Source organism: Vanessa atalanta, chromosome Z (assembly GCF_905147765.1).
Source record: "Vanessa atalanta chromosome Z, ilVanAtal1.2, whole genome shotgun sequence".
Taxonomy (NCBI): Eukaryota; Metazoa; Arthropoda; class Insecta; order Lepidoptera; family Nymphalidae; genus Vanessa; species Vanessa atalanta.
Genome location: NC_061902.1, coordinates 6374105 through 6393939, shown reverse-complemented (window position 1 = coordinate 6393939; position 19835 = coordinate 6374105). Strand labels below are relative to the sequence as shown.

The following is a 19835-nucleotide window of genomic DNA, read 5'->3' as shown; positions in this document are numbered from 1 at the left end:
GCCTTTTCGAATGCTCGAATCCTGGAATTGTCGATATGCCATCACTATGACTCTCTGTATATACAACTTTGAATTTATTTTTAATAGAATTAATTTAAAAATAGTGGTCAATCTGTCCGACAAAAATCATGTTGCCTATGGGGTGTCCACCACAAAAATGTCGATATGACGTCATTGTCTCCACATACATTCAATTTAATATTTTTCGTTTTAAAATAAAGTACTAATTGTAAACAAATATGTAATCCGACAAATATGACAGAATTCCGAAAAGAATAAACTGAAATTGTAATAATTTTAAGCACGAGTAAAAAAAAATCGTACTTAGATATTAATGCTATCCATAAAAACCTTGGAGACATTGTGTCTCGTTCTCTTGCAGTTTGCCAAATTAATCAGAAGTAATTTATCTAGATATATAAAAATACAGGTACTACCGTATCCAAGTTTCGATAGTGGAAATACATATATATAAGTACATGGTTTTGTTGGCATTTGTTGATTTCAATGTAGGAGATATTTGTATATTCATTTTATTTGTATTTATCACTGTTAGATTACAAAACATCGTTAGATTACAATCTATCTTGTCAGATTGTAAACTGTCGAAATATTGTGAACCGTGAAGTATGATTGCAATTTAACGCATTATTTTTCGCTACATTGTAATCTATCAAAGTTAAACTGTTAGATTGTAAAACGACTAAAAAGTGCTCGCAAGAATTTCCTTGAATAAAGTATAGTTTCGTAAATATTTATTTTGATGGTAAGTATTTCTAATTAAAAATATTACATTAAATGGTATCAAGAATGGAAACTCATTTCTCAACGCAATTCTGATTAGATGTAAAACGAACCGGACACCAGTTTACCACCAGGTCACCAGTTAAAACGTTCTTTTTTGATTGAAATCAAATTGGGGCCTCATCAAACCGTGACTGGACAACAAGTATGAGACCCTCTTATAACTCGAAGACTGGACGTGCAGCCCAGGGTTCTCATCGGAGGAATTATTATTCGGCGAAAACACTCATTGTCTAAAGAGTCCTTTTTAGAGGATATCGAAAAGTGAGTGGCTAGAGTCCTTAATTGAGAAACTTTATGACATTGGGATACTTCATCGCCGATCTAAGAGTTTATTTAACATAGGACTATGGGAATATCTGACAAAACGAAAGAATATAGTCGTTATCTAATCAGAGCATCCGTGATCCGTCAAGTTTATAACGTTAATGTCAGCCAATCAACGCTCATAAAGAGATTGTCATTCGCTCGATGGTCAAAGATCCTATAAATAGCTCTGATTGATAAAACCTACCTAAGATTATATTATTAAATTCACTCTAGGCAAATGATCAACAGACCAACATGACTCAAGAACTATAGTTAGCAGCTAATAAAAAATCAACTCATTCTTGTCGACCTATATATTTTCCAAATAGTTGACGAATCAAAAAAAAAAACCCTTTATTCGATTAAGAAGCGTAGCACATAGATATTGATTGTCAAATTGGAGCACTACCACCGGTTTGGAAAAGAAAATACCCTGATCTGAGAAGAACCGGCGAAAGAAACTTAGCGAATCTATGTTTTTTTTTTGGAAATTTGTGTGACATATAATATTTAAAAGTAAATGAATGTCATTTATTGTCTTTTCAAATGTGTCTAATTTTATTCGTAATAAAACCATAACTCAATAGTGTTTCTTATTTGTTTATATCAATTTATTACGAATAAATAATATCAATGTCAGAAGAATATTCTAAGCCATCTTATATGTCTACCGTGTCAAGATATCTTCGTCCTGAAATTTTTAATGTCGAACCTGATACGGCGTCTGCAGATTTGCGATGGTCACACTGGCGGTATACATTCATAAATTTTATCTCAGAAGAAGCTTGTAAGGAAACTGATGAAATGAAACTCAAATTATTAATAAATCATCTATCTCCTACCGTGTACTCCTATATACGCGATAATAAATCCTACGAGCATGCCTTATCGTTATTAAAGCCTAAAAATGAAATTTTTGCGCGATATACTCTAGTTGCTCGAAAACAAAGACAGGACGAAACTATTACAGAGTATGTACGCGCACTGGAATTATTAGCATATGATTGTAATTTTAAAGCCGTGACCCCTGAAGAATATAAGAGTGAATACATTTGTGACGCATTTGTTGCTGGGATCACATCCCAAACAATTCGACAGAAACTCTTAGAAAACAATACCTTAAGTTTAGATGAGGTCCTGAATCAAGCGATTGCTTTAGAAACTGCCGAACGAAATTCTCAAGGCTATATAAATAATAATTCTTTTAATCTAAAGGCTCTTTCTAAGCAGGAACAAGAAACGCCAACTCAACAAAACTTAGCTGTAGCAAATTATCCAAGAAAGAAACATTGCGTTTTTGTGGTGGAAGCATTCATCAACGATTTAAGTGTCCTGCTCGTAATGCCACCTGCCAACTTAACGATTGAACATTGATTTTAAGGGACCCTTGCCGTCCAATACGCAAAATAAATATATGTTAACGATTATTGATGAATACAGCCGATTTCCATTCACTTATCCCTGCAAAGGTATGACTGCAACGACTGTAATTAAATTAAAGGATCTTTTTTTTATGTTTGGCACTCCGCTTTATGTAAACTCAGTTAGAGGAGCGACATTTATGTCTGAACAATTGAAGCAATTTCTTTACTCTCTTGGGATAGCTTGTAGTCGAACAACTCCATATAATCCCCAGGGGAATAGACAAGTTGAAAGACTTACCTAATGGAACTATTTAGAGAAACATACAATTATACCTCCGATCTAAAGATATGGAGATATCAGAGTGGGAAAAAGCTTTACCAGTGGCTTTAGACTCCATCAGGTCACTTTTATGTACTAGTACTAATGTAACTCCCCACGAAAGAATGTTCAACCATACCCGAAGAACTTCAAATGGCGAATCATTTCCTTCTTGGATATTAAATCCAGGACCTGTTTTAATGAAAGAGAACGTGAGAGCTACTAAGTACGAACCTATAGTTGAAGAAGTAGAGTTACTCCAACCCAACCCGCAATATTCGTATGTTAGATTGCCAGACGGAAGAGAAACTACAATTTCTAACAGACAATTGGCTCCACTACCAGAAAATTTAGAAAATTGTTGTGAAAATTATGAAATCAATCAATATTCAAGATGAAAATCCTATTCCTAACCAAGAATCTGTTGAATACAATCAATCTCATGAACTCCCTTCCACGAGTTCGTATTCACAGAATGTCGTTCGACACGGCAGCGAAGATTGCCGAACTATTTAAACGATTACATTGTGTCTTGAGAGGGGGTGAATGACATATAATATTTAAAAGTAAATGAATGTCATTTATTGTCTTTTAAAATATGTCTAATTTTATTCGTTATAAAACCATAATTCAATCGTGTTTCTTTATTCATATCGTTATTCATTATTCATTTATATCATTGTGATTATTAAAAATATTCAAATCAAAAGAAATAGCCATGAGGCCATCGTTTCATTCCCAATGTGTGCTATCAACCATGAACTCAATAATTATATAATAAATTTTCGCACACAGCGTTCTTTAATATTTTTTGAACATTGCAATATTATAAATTGTGTAATTTCAGTAGTTCGGGATGGCAAAATAAAATTATGTTGTACCATGATGTTTCAATCTCTCTCTATATTTTTACAATGCCCCAATCACCCAATTGTTTTCCTTATGACAGCTCAATCACTTTTAAAATAAGAAATAGTGTTACATGCCAGTATTCAATGTTATAAAATAATACCAACTAAAGTTGTACAAATTATTGATCAATTAATTACAATAATAATTGTAATAATAATAATAATGTGACATTATTAATGATTTTATTAATTATGATATCCTATGACGTAGCACCGTATTGGAGGCTAGGGCTAGTCTCGTAACAATTGGTTAGAATTAGTTACAGTATAATGATAGTTAATAGCATTTAATTTCACTGTTACCTGTATATCATAAACAAATTATTATTTAGATACATTAACATATTTAAAATTGCTGTAAATGAAAGTCATTTCTCAGCTAACATAGGTATACATTACTGTAATTATTCTCTTTGGATTAAACCTCTTCATAGATATAAACTTATACAAATGTTTTGTGAAGAAACTATATTTTTTTAGTTAAATTGTAATTTATAAGAAATTTCTAAGGCATTTTAAATCATAACCTACCTAAATTGACATGTGATTAAATATATAAAGAAGTCATATTTAAGGAAGTGCAATAAAAAAAGCATATAAAACAGTATTTTATTTGTGATACACATGATTTTATTAATAAAAAATAATGTGTGGTATATAACACATCTTATATCAACAACTGCTGCATTCACACAACCAGAAGCTTACAAATGATGAGCTCATAAAAATGCGTGAACAAGAAGACATAGAATCTTGATTCATTGGACCCAGTTCAAATGACAGTTGGAAACTTGACAGAAGCCCTCAGCTCAACTGAAAAATGGTTAACAATTTTGCAAAGCATAGACTCCAATGAAGATCGCATTTCTGTTACAAAACAAGGAATAAAAAAATTACTAGCATGCTACTAGGAGATATTACAGGAGAAGCAATAATAATTAATTCGTCCAACGACTTTGTTAGATTTTATGAAACATTCCACATCAAAATAACTCTGGATTGTGTTTATAGTTTATATTAATAAAATTTGTCATATTATCTTCAATAATTAGTTACATTTATTTCCTAATTAATTGTTTTATTTAGTCTCTCGTCCCAATTAAACATACTTTGTATGTCTTTATATGCAAAACTGGACCCCAACTTACATGAATTTGATTTACAGAAATAATGCTCGATCCCACTTATCGCATAAGTTTGGAGTATTACCGAATTAATAGACAATGAAAAGATTTCAAATTACTTTTATTTTTGCTTTATTTTTAAAATAAAATATATAAATAAAAGATTTAGAATATGTGTAATTGACGCAAAAAATATTTATTAATATAATAATTATAAACCATTTTAATTAGTAGATCCAATCCCTCCAATTTCTTTTAAATATTTTTCTCTTCTGGTCTTCACAAACAGAATAATATATTCTTCATTGTAAATTAGAAGTTCAATGAGGAAAGCAAAATCTTCTGTCCAAAAGAAAGAATAGGCAAAATGCTTCCTTCACTTGTTATGTTTACTTAATTTGCAAGTAATACATTTTATACAAACGATGATTCCTGGAGACAACTGCAAAAAAATTCAATCCTTTATTTTCATGTAACTTCATATTTTTATAATCATATATATATATATATATTATTTTAATATTTTTTAAATACTTTTATAATGCCTTTTCTTTTAAATTAAGAGATTTTATACCTAAATTCGTTTTCACCATTTTCTATTGAAAATATTTCTTACAAGATACATCAATAGGTTTAATATGAGTAATTTAATTGAAGAAAAATAAATAAATATTAAAACAGAGATTATTAGATATTTCTGCTACTTCTATACAGGTCCTTTAAAACATTCTAAGTAATATATATTATTGTAAATCCATACAAATGCTCTTTTAAAAAAGAAGTCAGGTTTATAAAATGTGTCAGATACATAAACATAATGAACTCAATTAAATTGTAATCTGCTTACCTTTGTGGGAAAAATCCATGATTCGTATACGATTAATTATTGAGTAGGGGATTGTTTCAAGAGATGCGTTTGTAGATATCAAAACACACATACTGAAAAAATGCTGTAGTTGATACAGCATTTTTACAGGTCAGGTCAAATTTACTAATTGATCGAATAATTTTTAAGATATTTTTCTTAAGTTTAACACTTAATTAATAAACAATACAACACCACTTAAGAGCAGTTAACTACTAGGAAACATACCAACTAAATCTAATCAAAACGTTAGAATCTTAGTAATTCAACAATAACATTTATTTTATATCATAATATATTTGCTTCAAGAGTAAAACACAATGAAATGAAGAACACAATGGCCATTGGCCGATGTTGCCGGACACGGACGGGACAGCAATCTGCATGTTGTTATTGAGTAGAGGTTACCATACTTAATTTTTAATTAATCGGAATTCATATCAAGTAAACTAATAAATTATGCTAGCTTTAAACAAACTTCGAATTTATATATTTTCTTTAGTTTTATCTAAATTATATAATTATAACAAATTTTACAATGATTTTATATTACAATTTGTGAATTTTATGTTGTACATTATATATTGATTATTCTGTCTGTCTAATTTGAAACTAAATGCAACACTTAATGTGACGTATTGTTCCGGAATCCGAAATCCGGAAATTCATTAAATATTGGGATCATTTTTATCTCAAGCAAATCTTCCGTCGATATACACAGTTCCCGATAGCCAAACGTGTTGAATTATTTTTATTTACGAGCGCGAGAAAAACTAATACCAAGGATGGGCATTCTTCTATAAGCGTAAATAGTGGTAACTACTGAGAAGCAACAGTTAATATCTTGATTTCTTTAAATTTATGCTTTATGATTTTTTAGTTACAAAGTGATTGCATTTCAGCGTTGCAGAACTATCGATAGTTGATGTCGAAAACTATTCAAGATATCGACAGTATCGATAGCTCTCCATGAGCAATACTAACGATAGCGGCAATACTATCGATACTATCGATGTATCCCTAGCTCTCTGTATGCAATACTATTGGTAGTAGCGATACTATTGCCACTATCGATAACCAGCGATTTTTTTATAGTATTGGGTTTTTAATATAAGTAATTAAGTTTTTGTATTTTTAATACCAGTGTTCAGCAGTAACATGTAGTTGTATATAAGAGCACTTAATTCAAAATGGGTAAGTTTATTTGTTGAATATTTGAATTAATTATAACTGTGTGAAATTCCAAGGCCACGCTAATTTGATTTTTTTTTGTTTAAGAAATCTGTCTGTCTGTTATCTTTGTAATTGTTGATTTTGTTAATTAAGGAAATTGTCAAAATAAACTATGAATAAAAATTATAAACATTGAATTATTAGTTTTGACAGTTTAGGTTAAAATAATTTTGAGCAAAAGGTAAGTAAGGAATGTATTTCTTGAATCAAAGGCCCTGATTGGTTGTTGAAAATTGTTATTTTTTTTTAGCAAAGCGTAGCAACTCTTCTAGCAAGCTACGATAAAACATGAAATACGTAAAAGTCATACAAAAATAAAGAAGTAGAAAATAGAGTAACTGAAACAGTTCGAAAAATCGAAAATACGTGTTCGGACTGTGCTGATATATTTACAAAGTCAAAGTCAAAAATCTTTATTCAATATAAAAGTGTTTACACTTGCTTTTTGATTGTCAAAAATCTACCACCGGTTCGGAATTTAGCACCTCGGACCTGAGAAGAACCGGCGAAAGAAACTCAGCGGGATATATTACAAATTTAGAAAATGTTCCGAGAAATGAAAACTTTTCGCGCCTATTAATGAAGACTAGCTACAATTTACTATACTGCCACTCTCCTTCTAAATACTTGATAATTTTCTCAATTAATATGTTCCAATCGCTATACTCAAGATTACTACAAAGAAGTTTCATTGTAATGCCACTCTCCTCCTAAGTTTTTTTAAATTTTAACACAAAAAATTTTGACAGCTGCAACATATTCATTTTCCTAATTTAATTTCATTTATTTAAATACATACTATACTTGGCCTACTAAATTACTTATCTTGAGAAAGTAATACTATCGGAAATTACTGGTGATCGATACTATTGACACGTGACAATACTATCGCTTACACCACAACTATCGATAGTCTATCGATATGCAACACTATTGTAGTTAACTCGCGTCTCACGTTCATTTCAATATATTAAATAACTAAATAAGTACTTACATTTAGAAGAAATGGCGGATGCATTTGTTCGAAGTGTACTATGGTAACATGATTTTGTACCTGCACTCTTGTGACCTCAATTTTGGACGCGGATCAATGCAGCATAATTCGGATTGCTCTTACTAATCAGTCGGTATGTCCATGGGTTGGCATAATCGATCTAATCGTTAACTTCGCTACTCGTTGAATAAGAAGGCATATAAATTATTTCTAGTAATGTAACTGATAAGTTATTAATCAGTTTTGTATTGGTTCCATGTTGCACTTAATAAGTAGCAGCCAGCTGTCAATATACATATATATATCAACATCTGAAAAGTGCTTACCGAAATTTCCATGAATTGACAAATATGTATTTACATCTAAAAAACTATGAATATTGTTTACTACAATGCATTCAATGTACGATAACATTAAAACTATGAAACATTAGTTCTCTCTCTTAACTTTACGGTAATCCGTGTGTGAAAGAGATGACGCGAATGAAACTGATTTAGATATTAACCATACAATGTAAGTAGTAACACGGCCAATGTTTAACGATGGTCGACGATAGCTGTGCAGTAGGTATGATTAAGCATAAAAATATTCATAAATGCTAGATTTGATATACATAGATTCAAAATCATTATGTATCAAAAGCAAGAACTGATAACCATACAAATAATCTTTATTCATTATTGATGTTTGAGTTGAAACAAAAAGGAATTGCAATAAAAGATGTATTTTTTATGTTTTATCAAATAAACCATATATATATATTAGTGTAATATAATACTTGTATATTTGTTTCTTATTTATGGATCTAGATACTGCGAAGATCACAATAATTCCTTGAATGTAGACAGCAATTACTACAAAAACTAATTTTTATTGTAAGAAGTTATTTTTATAACATTAAATACTAATTTAAATGTTAGCTCTACTCTGGATTGAAAGTTATAAATTTAGCAAAATTACTTGATCAACAAGCTCCAGACTATGACTGAAAGCAAAGTGACATTACCTCAATATGAAAAATAAAGCAGCGAGTTATTTTATTTAACTATATATATAGACGTTTAATCAATTGTAGGACATAAAATACTGTATTTTGTTACTATAAATATATTATTTATTAAAAAATAAAATAAATTTCACACAGGTAAAAAGAAGTTTAATTCACTGAGTGTTAAAGTTACAAGTACAACTAAAATTTTAGAAAAATGATGCACTAATTAAAAACTTGTAGAAGTTGATAAAAATAAATTCACATGACTTTAAAAATATAAGATCCTCTTGGGGCCTCGGAACCTGCATATCATTTCTCAATACATATACATATATATTATAATTTAAAATTGCACAACTTCTCATTTTAGAGGACATTTTATATTTTACAGGTATACCAATAATCATCAAAAACCTTTTAATATTAAAACACGCAATTTAATAGAGGCATATGCGTGCGGCGAGCCATAATATTGATTAAATAGTAAAATATAATTTTATACTATCGTTCGCCGCCCAGCCGCCACCAAATGGTATACAACATATTATAAAATAATAAAAATATCACATCTCTGATCCATGATATTATGCAGTTCCACTTGTGACACCCCCTTTAACAAAGTTACCTCTACACATAAAACTGGTGTACAATGATCTGATCACCGATTGCAATGATGCAACGAAACACTCTTTAGTTGAATAGACAGACAGTAAGTTGTGATGGTGTGTGGCACGGCTGGAATTTACATGCACTACTAGGGGCGTGCCACACTGTGAGAAGGCCGGCGGGTCAAGCCTGGCTTTCATTAGTGGTGGTCTCGATGGTGGTACCCGCGGCCTTGTTAGCTTTGCCCTTGGTCTGTACCTGCGCCGTGGAAGCAGAAGCTTGAACTTCTCCCTCCTGACCATTCTGCCGAGGGCCTTGACCTTGGTTTGGATTTTGGCCCTGATTATTGCGCGGGCGCACGTACCGGTACCCGCCACGGTACATGGGCCGTGGAGCGCCACCGCGGCGTCCTCCGCGATAATTGCGACGGAAGTAGCTGCAAAATAATTAAGAGGAATAAATAGGTTGCTTTAAATTGGCTATACTCATCATTATTTATATTTAATTAAGATTTTATTACAGGTGTGGAAAAAATAATGGGTTATCTATTCATCTTTTACAAATAGGGCGATACTTGCCTACGCTGCGGTGGACCTCCACCTTCTTGGCCTTCATCCCCCTGCGCGCCCCCTTGATTGGGTGGGGGTCCACGACGTCCCATGCCACCTCTGCGGGGAGCGCCCTCGCCACCACGTCCGCCTCCAGGCCGAGGGTAGAATCTATAAATGGTCTATATTTAGTAAATATTCGAAAATAAAAAAATATTTAAAAATAGATTTGTAATTTTATCAATGTACTGACTGGCGTGGGAAGCCGCGACGCTTGTCGGCAGCGTAGGGCGAGCCCTTGACCGGCTCACCGCCGGGGCCGGTCACTCCGGCTGCTTCAAAGCCTTTCTCGCCGGCCACCACGGCGAACTCCACCGCCTCGCCGTCGCCGACCGAGCGCACAGCCTTACGTGGGTTGTTACGGACGATCGCCGTCTGGTGTACAAATACATCCTCTTTCGTGTCATTCCTACAAAAACACAATTTTATTTAGCTTAATTTTACAAAGTCATTGTATACCTAATTAGGAATTGGTAGCACCGAGTATTTTTTTTTAAATGTTTTTATTATATTTCAATTAGTGAGATTTTCTTATATATATTTTTACAAAAATATCGCCATCATTTATTTTAAAAATAACCCAAACAAGTAAAAAATTAGATTATTTATTGTAATTAATTAATTTTTAATTTGAGACAATAAGTTGACTTAAAGTAGTAGTGTGATATAAATATATACATATTAATTAAAAACTGTTGTATTGCATAATATTGCCAAAATTTAAGCCATAGTGTGAAATATGTAACATATGTTTGTTGTAACATTTGCCATTAGAATAGGCTAGTTTTCTACATTTTGAAAACGAACAGTAAGACTTCAAATAGTCAAATAAAAAAAGAGGTATAAATGTTGCTTTTAATAATTAAATATACTTATATTGTGTATTAATATGTATTAAGTACTTAATACCTGAAACATTATATTGTAATAAGGATTTGATTACACTTTTTGTTTAATATAGGTAAACAGATTCTGTGTATTTGACAGTAGTTTGCAGTGGTAGAAGGAACACCTATTGTTTATAAAATGCATGTTGGAAAGAACAATATTTTTTGCTAATTCTGGTAAAAATTGTTTAGTTTACATATTGTTACACAAGACTGCAAATTATTTTTATACAAAATTAGACTTAATTTTCAGAATAAGCTGGTCCCAAATTGCACATACTTCGGAACTGTAATTTGTAGTAGTTGTTGGAGTTGGAGGAAGTATAATTATAAAATAAGTTTAAAAAAATATATTTTAACATAATTACCTATTGATGAAACCATATCCACTCTTGACGTTAAACCATTTTACAGTGCCCGAAACCTTTTCAGCTGTAATGAGAAAAAATTATGCTATAGGTCTAATAGCTGAAGTATTTTAAAGGTATTGGTAGCATACCATCAGTAACTTGGAAGGTAGATTATAAATAAATAAATTAGAAGGTAGGTATGTATAACTTAGAACAAATTATAATTTTGTTAAAATAATTATTTTGTAAACTAGATCATTTTTTATAAATATTTTTATGAATAAGGATATCAGATCTATAAGTTTTAACAAAGGGCTCATTTTACTCCTTATATAATAATAGGAGTGTAAACATTATTTATCTTTATCTAGCCGGCTTTAATAAACGCAACATGACTTCTGCAATTAATTTATTTATAAAGAATTTGGACAAGCATTAAAATAAAAAAAAATCGAGTGGCGGAATAAACATAATGTTAATTTCTTCGTCACGAGCAAAGTAAAACAATTAACTTTTACGTATATTTACTTTCAAAGCTATTTAAATTAATTCATTCAAGAAAATAAATCATTTAATATAAAGTTTGATACCCACGCCTGAAAAAGACAAAGGCTAAAATGGCGGTACGGTTTGTAGCTGTATGCACTTAAAAGCGACGTAATGCGCAAGCATTTTAAAAAATGCCCTGACTATAATTGAAGGTAAGCAAAACGCGCAAAGTACAATAAAATCGACTCGAAACAATAAATATTAGAAAAATACAATTCGCTATTAAATACTATTATATGTAAAGGAAGCGCGGCCTACATGCCGGGGTCATTATACGATCAATACTCAAGTTTTGATTTAAACTAGCTTTGTAAATAGAAATAACATTCGGCTTGGATACAAAATTATAAATATTTTTCGCTCTTAATGCATGTAAATGTATGAAAGTAAAACATTCAAAAACCATGTGCTTTTAATATACCGGGACACGCAAAACTAAGATGGCGTAGCGGCACTCACCAATGACCTGCTTTTGTTTAGCCGCCTTAGCTTGCTGATTTTGTGGTTGTTGTTCAGGTTGCTGCTGCTGTTGGGGCTGCGGCTGCGGCGCCTTTTCGGTATCAGCCATGGTGTAATTGGCGAACGGCGATGGTGGCTAAGATGGTAAATTCCTCCACGACCTCTCCTCGATGTTCACCGCTCTTCGATCGTTACAAGTGGACTGACAAACTAACAAACTTAGAAATCTTGTTTATCTCGTTGGTTTTGTTTAGTTGGTAGTCATGTTCAATTTCCGCCGAATCGATTTTAATAAAGAATAATTATTTAAGAATCATTCCTTTTTTCTTATTGAAAAATTATTACGTTTATTATATCAAACATGACTTTTATGACCAAAAAATCCAAAAATAGATCTGTTACAAGAAATTATAATATTTTTATGGAAAATAATCGATATAAATGTATCGATTATTCGTGTTAGTTTTGTTAAATAAGTTTTGGTGGTGAATATAAAGGATTTGATTATAATATATACCTTCTACGCTTATATAATATGGATTAAAAATAAATATATTCTTCCAATTTAAATAATTTTAATATGCAGGTATAGTACAATTATTTTTTAAATATACAAATATTTAAAAAATTAATTATATTATATAATATAAATAAGTTTAATAAAATGTAATAGAATCAACATTATATTATAAGCAAAGCTTAAACTTATGTCTTTAGAAAGTGATTTATGATAAAATGCGGCCACACATACTACATCCAATCTACTCAAGTGTAACACTGACATAAAAAAATCGCTGGAAGTTTGATACATTCTTATTTAACGGACAAGTTTTAAAATAGTTTTACGGGGATAATTATAATCGAAGATCCATTAGAGCCTACTAATTTTAGCATATTTTTAAGCAATATCTCTAATGATTTTATTTTTAACATTAAATAATATAGGTCCAAAAGCTTTTTATTATTCCATAAACAATTAAGATATTTACCTATTTATTTTTTGGTTTAACTTTCTTTTCACATACACAACTAATAAATACAGCAGTACTTGCAATGCTTTTTTTAAATTATATTTTTTTAATTTTATATACCTTATAATTTTGATGTTAAAGTAAAATCAAAAACGTCAAACATCTTACATTAAATCGATGACAGTCATTTTATTTCTAATTTTACGCGGGAACGATTTTGTATTAATTTCAACGCCATACGAATAACGTTTGTCGTTTTGAAACCGATTACACTATGAAATCGGATACAATAACAAAACATATTATATTTATTAAATGTATAATATTAAGGGCATGGCATAAATATATTTCTAAAACAACTAACAAGAAATTTTTAGAGCAGCAATTTTTTTTATAACTTTGAACAATTAGTTTTTTTACAAATATTTGATATATTTAAGCCTAAATGTACGTCTCCATTAGTTTTTTGTACAAATAATGCAGGTATTGTTTTATGGTCAGTAATAAAGTACAGTCTACCTACAATACTTCCATTAAATGGTATCAACTTATCATCTAAAAGATAGTTTGAGGTCCTTTCTTCATTCTTCGTCTGTAGAAGTGACAAGCTATTAATGTTATGAGATATTTTTTTGGTTCCATTTTGATCTGATTTTCGCATATTGTTTTCATATGTTATAAAATCTTTATTTGGTAAAATTTCAGTACCATTAATTACACTGATAACAGTATCATTTGGAAATTCATGACTTAATATTCTTATGACGGGTATTTCACCCTCCTGGTATTGAGCACGGTTGCTATTATTTATTTTTGGAATGTCAATAATTATAGATGAGTTATTAGAGGAATTAATATTTATTTCGTTGGAACTATTTTTTATGGCATTCGCCAAAACAGTAATAACATCATTATTATTGATCATTATAGGTTTTTCTTTATACGGACTTACAGTGTTGTGAAAAATATTAGCAGTTTTGTTAATATTCAGATGTTTGTTATATTTTGTCGTAAGCGTAAGGTTTGGAAGTAAAAGTGATATATTAGTAATATAGCTTTTTGCTACTGAAAATGTTTCTTCACGATTGTTTGTGCTTAATTGTTTATTCTCTTCATTTGTAGGGTCTATAATTTTACTTCTTAAATCTGTTTTATTAAGTATTTGTGGGTGATTATTATGAAAATCATAAATATCTTCGATTTTTGTCGTCAATGTAATGTCACTAGTATTAAAAACATTATTAAACTTCTTTTGTAAAGTATTGTTTATAGTATTCCTAAATTGTTCCGTTATATTCATATTTGGTATAGCTACTGTAGTGTTGTTCGAATTAAAAATACAATTTTTAGTGTTATCTTTTAGATGTGATGTACAGTTTAATGGTTCATTAAGTTTTTTTACTGTCGTGTTGTCTCTTTTGGTGTTTGTAGCTACTGGCGAGGTATAATTTTGATTATTTTCTATATATTTTAGATTCTCATAAAATTTTCTGTTACCTTCATTAATTTCAATATTTTTCTTATTTTTTATATTTCGAAAAGATATGTCATGATAAGCTTCTGTTACATTCGTTAAGTCTTTTTTTAATTCTAATCTCGTAACATTTTCTGTTGGCACGACAGATTTATTTTTATCATCGTTGATATTTTTTAATAATTCATCCGTGGTTAAAATTATTTTCCTATCCTTAAGGCTTGGTGTAACACTTTCAGAAGGCAGAATATTGCCCGTGTCACTAAAAGTTGTTGAATCATTTATATTATCGAAACCGATAGTGAATTTCAAGCTCATCATCGTTCCTGTATTTTTGATTCCATATTTATCTGTATGTAAAATGTCATTGGTTTCATAGTATTTATCAAATTCTCTAGTATTCGCTTGTTTACTTGTTAGCGTTTTCTTGGGTGATTTAGCTGTACCGCTTACTGTTGCAAGAATTAAAGCGTGTATAGATACATAACCTATTATTTTTCGTTCATAATTGTTTTTTGTTTCCGAGGTATTTACCTCAATGTGTTTTTTTTTTAATTTGTGAGACAATTCAATACTACGTTTATAACGCTTAACATTGTTTTCTATTGCAGAGTACATTTTTTTTTTGTAATGCGTTTTCATATTTACCTTACTTTTGTCATATTCGTGAGAAAAGTGTTCATGACGACCGTCTGATTTGATTTTTAATAGGTTGCCTCGTAATAAAAATTTATATAAATTGTGTTTCTGATGTAAATTTGTAGGTACGTTGACATGAGCGTTCACGAAACATTTACAATTCGATTGCCATTGTACGTTGTCACCAGATAACCTGTGATCAAAAAATATGTAGCATTTATTAGCATATAAATATTAGTATATATTGGATTAATTATTTTATTTATTTATTATAAAAAAAAATCTAAAGCAAAATTGTTAATTTTTTATTTGATTTTGTATGGTGAAATCCAGTCACGCACTATTACGCTAATTAATGCGTGATGATGATTCGTGCGCACTAACCCTAGTGCGCGATATTTAAAATGATAGCTTATTTTTTAGAAAAAAATGTAAAATATTTGTAACTCGAATAAAAAAATAAAATAGAATATTGCCGGTACTTATATTTAAAAATGTATAAAAATGAGATCGCGAAAAAAAGAGCGAGAACTTTTTCTGGTTTTTGATGCGGTCTGAGCTAAATTTGTCACTCAAGCGCTATAAAAAAGAAATTAGGGCTACCATGAGAAGTTCTTTTAAAAGTTGGCGCAACAGACAGGCCTTTCAAATAATAAAACAAATTACATATATACATACTTATTTATACTTAAAAAATAAATTTAAAAAAATGTGCATATTGATTTAAATAAAAATATAGTACAATGTTAAAAATATTAGGAAACAAGGTAGTAAAAACAATGTGATCATTATGCGTAACAACAATTTTTCTTATAGAGAAGCCTTTATTTCAAATCGCTGCCAAAAAGGCATTTTAAATACATAAATTGTATTATTCTTATAATTAAATAAAACCTCAATACTACATGAGATATATTAGATATGAATAAAACTATTTGTTTATAACTATGGTTTTTCGAGAAAAGGCGATGAATTCGAACACTCAGTTATGTCAATGCAATTGCGCTTATGTGTGGAGCGCACTTGTCGTCTTCTAAGGGATTCTATTAAGGGTTGGGGGTAGGGAATGCAATCCAGGTATTCGCGGGATCCAGCAGAGTGCCCATACACCTTGGAAATCAATCGTAATAGACCTCTTTTCGTAATTTTCATTTTAACAAGGTGTTATTACATCTTAAGCGATTGGTTAATACTTTTCGACAAAGATTAATTAATTTTTATGATTTATCTTGGTTTTGATCTATACCATTTTAATCTGTAAGCTTTTGACACTTAATAACATTTAATTAGATTCTTAAATTCTCACTTACATACTTCCGATATTATTGTGTATGTATAGTATTTGATTGAAATGAACCATACAATTAATATTGTTTATAATTATTGCTATCGAATTATTGATCTTGTTTGGTTACTCTTTACACTATGTTATATTGATTATAATCAGCGATAATTATCACTACAGAGTCCTCCGCCATAGACCCTACTCATTACTTCCTAGCGTTATGTCAACTATTATATATGTAATTTATCAAAGACTGCGGTCCTTCACCATAAACATATTATTACTTTTAACTAATATATTGATACGAAGATCATATTTAAATATATTATAGGACCAATTTTGTGTGACCTAGTGCATTAGAACAAAAAATAAAAACAAGTGTCTATGTGTATTTTCGAATTAATTTAGTAGTAACAAAATGGCGTCAAATTATAAGTCGATGGTCGACATTTTACGAGTGAGATACGAAGTTAATTCTTACTGATTGGTACTGCTGCAAAAAGGGTTACAAAAGCGAAATATGCAAATATCAGATTAAGATTTTACCTTATGTATATATTTTCAAAAAAAATTGTATTACAAAAAAAACTTAATATTTTTTCTAGGTCGGCATAAGATGACCATCATCCTGGTTTTAAATTATGGTTTAATTCATAGGACGTTCTGTATATATGTATACTTATATACTAGGTGAATTGTATAGTGTACATTTTATTTATTATTATACATTATATACAATTATACTATAAAGTTTATTATTTTACAATGCTAACACATCTTTATCTCTCAGTACTTTTATAACATTTGATATTAAAAAGAAGGTAACATAGGTATATTGACTTTACACGACATTAAATAATTTTGTTTAGGTTATCAAAGAGAAAATATTATGTTCTTCCTTCAGGTACTGGATGAGCCGAGATGTAAGTTACAATCAAGTTTCTTATGTTTTGAGTCATTAGCCGTATAAAACCTACGAGGCTAACTTGTTTTGCCTCGTCTACACCGGTTTCATATACAAGGTCTAATTTATAAATATAGTTAAGTGTAAGTAAACTTACGGGATGTCACAGAAAAAAAAGCAAATTGGTGATGTGTGCAGTGTCGTCACCACCGCCAGAATGAAGAGAGCTTCCATAATTAACATGTTTGCTATGAATTATGGATTACGATACGCGAAGTTCATTATGATGATTTGCACGCTTTGATTTTTGCGAACCGTTACAACTGTAAATGAGTTCAGCGAAAATAATAATTGTACCTATTATGAATGCTACAGCCACAGTAAAATGCGAATGATGCCTATTACTGTTTACGAAGTCTGTCAGTTTGTTTGTATTTAAATAACATTAAGAAAAATAATACCTATTTTATTATGATCTATTATTATATACGATCTTAAATATTTTCGTGTCTATGATTTATGTAAGAGCGTTAGAATAGTGTATTAACAATTTAATTTATTTTTCGCCACTGAAGTATTCTACATAAGTATACTCTATTCATTAATATCCCAAAGCTACTCACCCACAGTTATAATATAAAACCTGAAAAAATACAGCTACCTATAGCTTCATTCTCAATTATATATTATATAATTTGAGCTATCAAGATACAACTTGAGTAGTTCCAGACCTCAGAGCAAGCCGTATTTCAATCAGGCTAGAGAACCGTAGCCCTTATAACCGTATCAATACTTAATACTGTTCCGCATCATAAAGTCGGGTAAAATTCTCGACCCATCCGAAAGTATCCATTTTACATTATTTGGTGCAAAATTTTTGTTTTAAATAAGAATATTATAAAAAAAAAGTAATACATAATTTGACATAAATAAGAATTTAAATTCAAAGACAATCAACGACGACTTTGATGAGTTCGTCACGGTGAATTCTCTTTGAGGCTTATCTAGTTAGTCGTGACTCTTCAGTGCTGTTTCTCAAAAAGGTTTTCAGCCTCCTTAACGAGGTGAAGTATGCTGTTGGCACTACACGTTCATGAGACGCTTCTGAATCATGAGGAACATTACTACGTTACAGTTGTCCAGAGCTTTAGTGGTAGTGGTTTAGTGGGCCCTTGCACAGTAACTATTATATAAACATCAATTAAATTGTTGGCTTTGCTTAGATTGATTTGTAATTTAATCATGACCAGAAAATAGCTAATGCTTTTCAAAGCATGCATTATAGGCAAAATAATTTCAGTAAAACGAATTTATTCCATTGATTTCTAACTGGTTAATTATGCATGATGTCTTCGCCAAATAATTGTAGAAAGTTCTATCGTAAAAGTAACGTAAATCTACAATTTTCAGTTCTAGAAATGTCTATTGTTTCGTCAATCAGTACTGAAAAAACTGACTTCCCCGCACTGGATATCTTGAAAATGTCCTCGCAGATATTTACAGCATATTTCGCAGATTTAATTATGCAAAGAGGCGCTGGAGTATTGAGCATTTTTGCTGTCACTTTTCAAATGCGACTTCAGTGTTTCATATCCTGCGTCGAATCAAAATCACAAGAGTACCGTCATTCATCTGTTTTATGGCGTAACATGGCCTTTCAACTACCGGTGTCGGTCCCAATCATCTTCACCACACCCTAAAATTATTAAATCTGAAATAATATCATGCACAATATACTTCAGATACAATAATGTTCATAATTATGCAAAAAACTGTCCGTATTTTGATATCGTTTTTACTAATAAAAAGAACGATAACAAACGAGAAAGGTTTTTAAAAAATGGGTAAAACTGTGTTTTGACCAAAAAACTGTTTTGTTCGTTTATATGACTCATTTTGGCTAAACCTTAGGAGATACTTCATAAAATTATAATATACTATAAAATCGTTGGTCTTAAAAATGCATAAATAAAAGTCCCCGAAAGCAAGTGTTTTATAAAACTAATAACAATAACTGTTTTTATCTATGTTCACTACTATTATATTTTTATAGATATCGATTAATAAACAACTCTTGGTCTATAATTTATTATTAAATCATATTCAGGAAAATATGTTAGTTAGCTACGACAGTTAAAAGACGCTGACGGGCTCATAAACTGCATCAATGTTCAAGACGCTTTTGAAAT

At 30.5% G+C, this 19835-nt stretch overlaps 2 protein-coding genes across 2 annotated transcripts; both read right to left on the bottom strand.

The window, feature by feature from the left end:
* Positions 1-9062: 9062 nt before the first annotated feature.
* Positions 9063-12589, bottom strand: LOC125075991 (Y-box factor homolog). The gene is made up of 5 exons (XM_047687905.1): positions 12374-12589; positions 11384-11447; positions 10322-10537; positions 10099-10239; positions 9063-9956 (listed from the first exon to the last, which is right to left on the bottom strand). The coding sequence occupies exons 1-5, from the start codon at positions 12480-12482 to the stop codon at positions 9704-9706; spliced, it is 783 nt and encodes a 260-aa protein (XP_047543861.1). The 5' UTR covers positions 12483-12589; the 3' UTR covers positions 9063-9703.
* A 1092-nt stretch (positions 12590-13681) lies between these two features.
* On the bottom strand, positions 13682-17917 carry LOC125075879 (probable cyclin-dependent serine/threonine-protein kinase DDB_G0292550). Its single transcript, XM_047687709.1, has 2 exons — positions 17804-17917; positions 13682-15650 (listed from the first exon to the last, which is right to left on the bottom strand). Exons 1-2 carry the CDS (start codon positions 17887-17889, stop codon positions 13736-13738), a joined length of 2001 nt encoding a protein of 666 aa, XP_047543665.1. The 5' UTR covers positions 17890-17917; the 3' UTR covers positions 13682-13735.
* Between the last annotated feature and the right edge of the window lie 1918 nt (positions 17918-19835).

Bases quoted from the DNA above. Each gene is read 5' to 3' on its own strand.
- LOC125075991 (XM_047687905.1), bottom strand. From the start codon at position 12,482: ATGGCTGATACCGAAAAGGCGCCGCAGCCGCAGCCCCAACAGCAGCAG. The intron at 10,240-10,321 runs GTCAGTACATTG...GACCATTTATAG, and splicing joins CGTCGCGGCTTCCCACGCCA to ATTCTACCCTCGGCCTGGAG. The intron at 9,957-10,098 runs GCAAGTATCGCC...ATTATTTTGCAG, and splicing joins GGAGGTCCACCGCAGCGTAG to CTACTTCCGTCGCAATTATC.
- LOC125075879 (XM_047687709.1), bottom strand. From the start codon at position 17,889: ATGTTAATTATGGAAGCTCTCTTCATTCTGGCGGTGGTGACGACACTG. The intron at 15,651-17,803 runs GTAAGTTTACTT...TTTTGATCACAG, and splicing joins TTTTTTTTCTGTGACATCCC to GTTATCTGGTGACAACGTAC.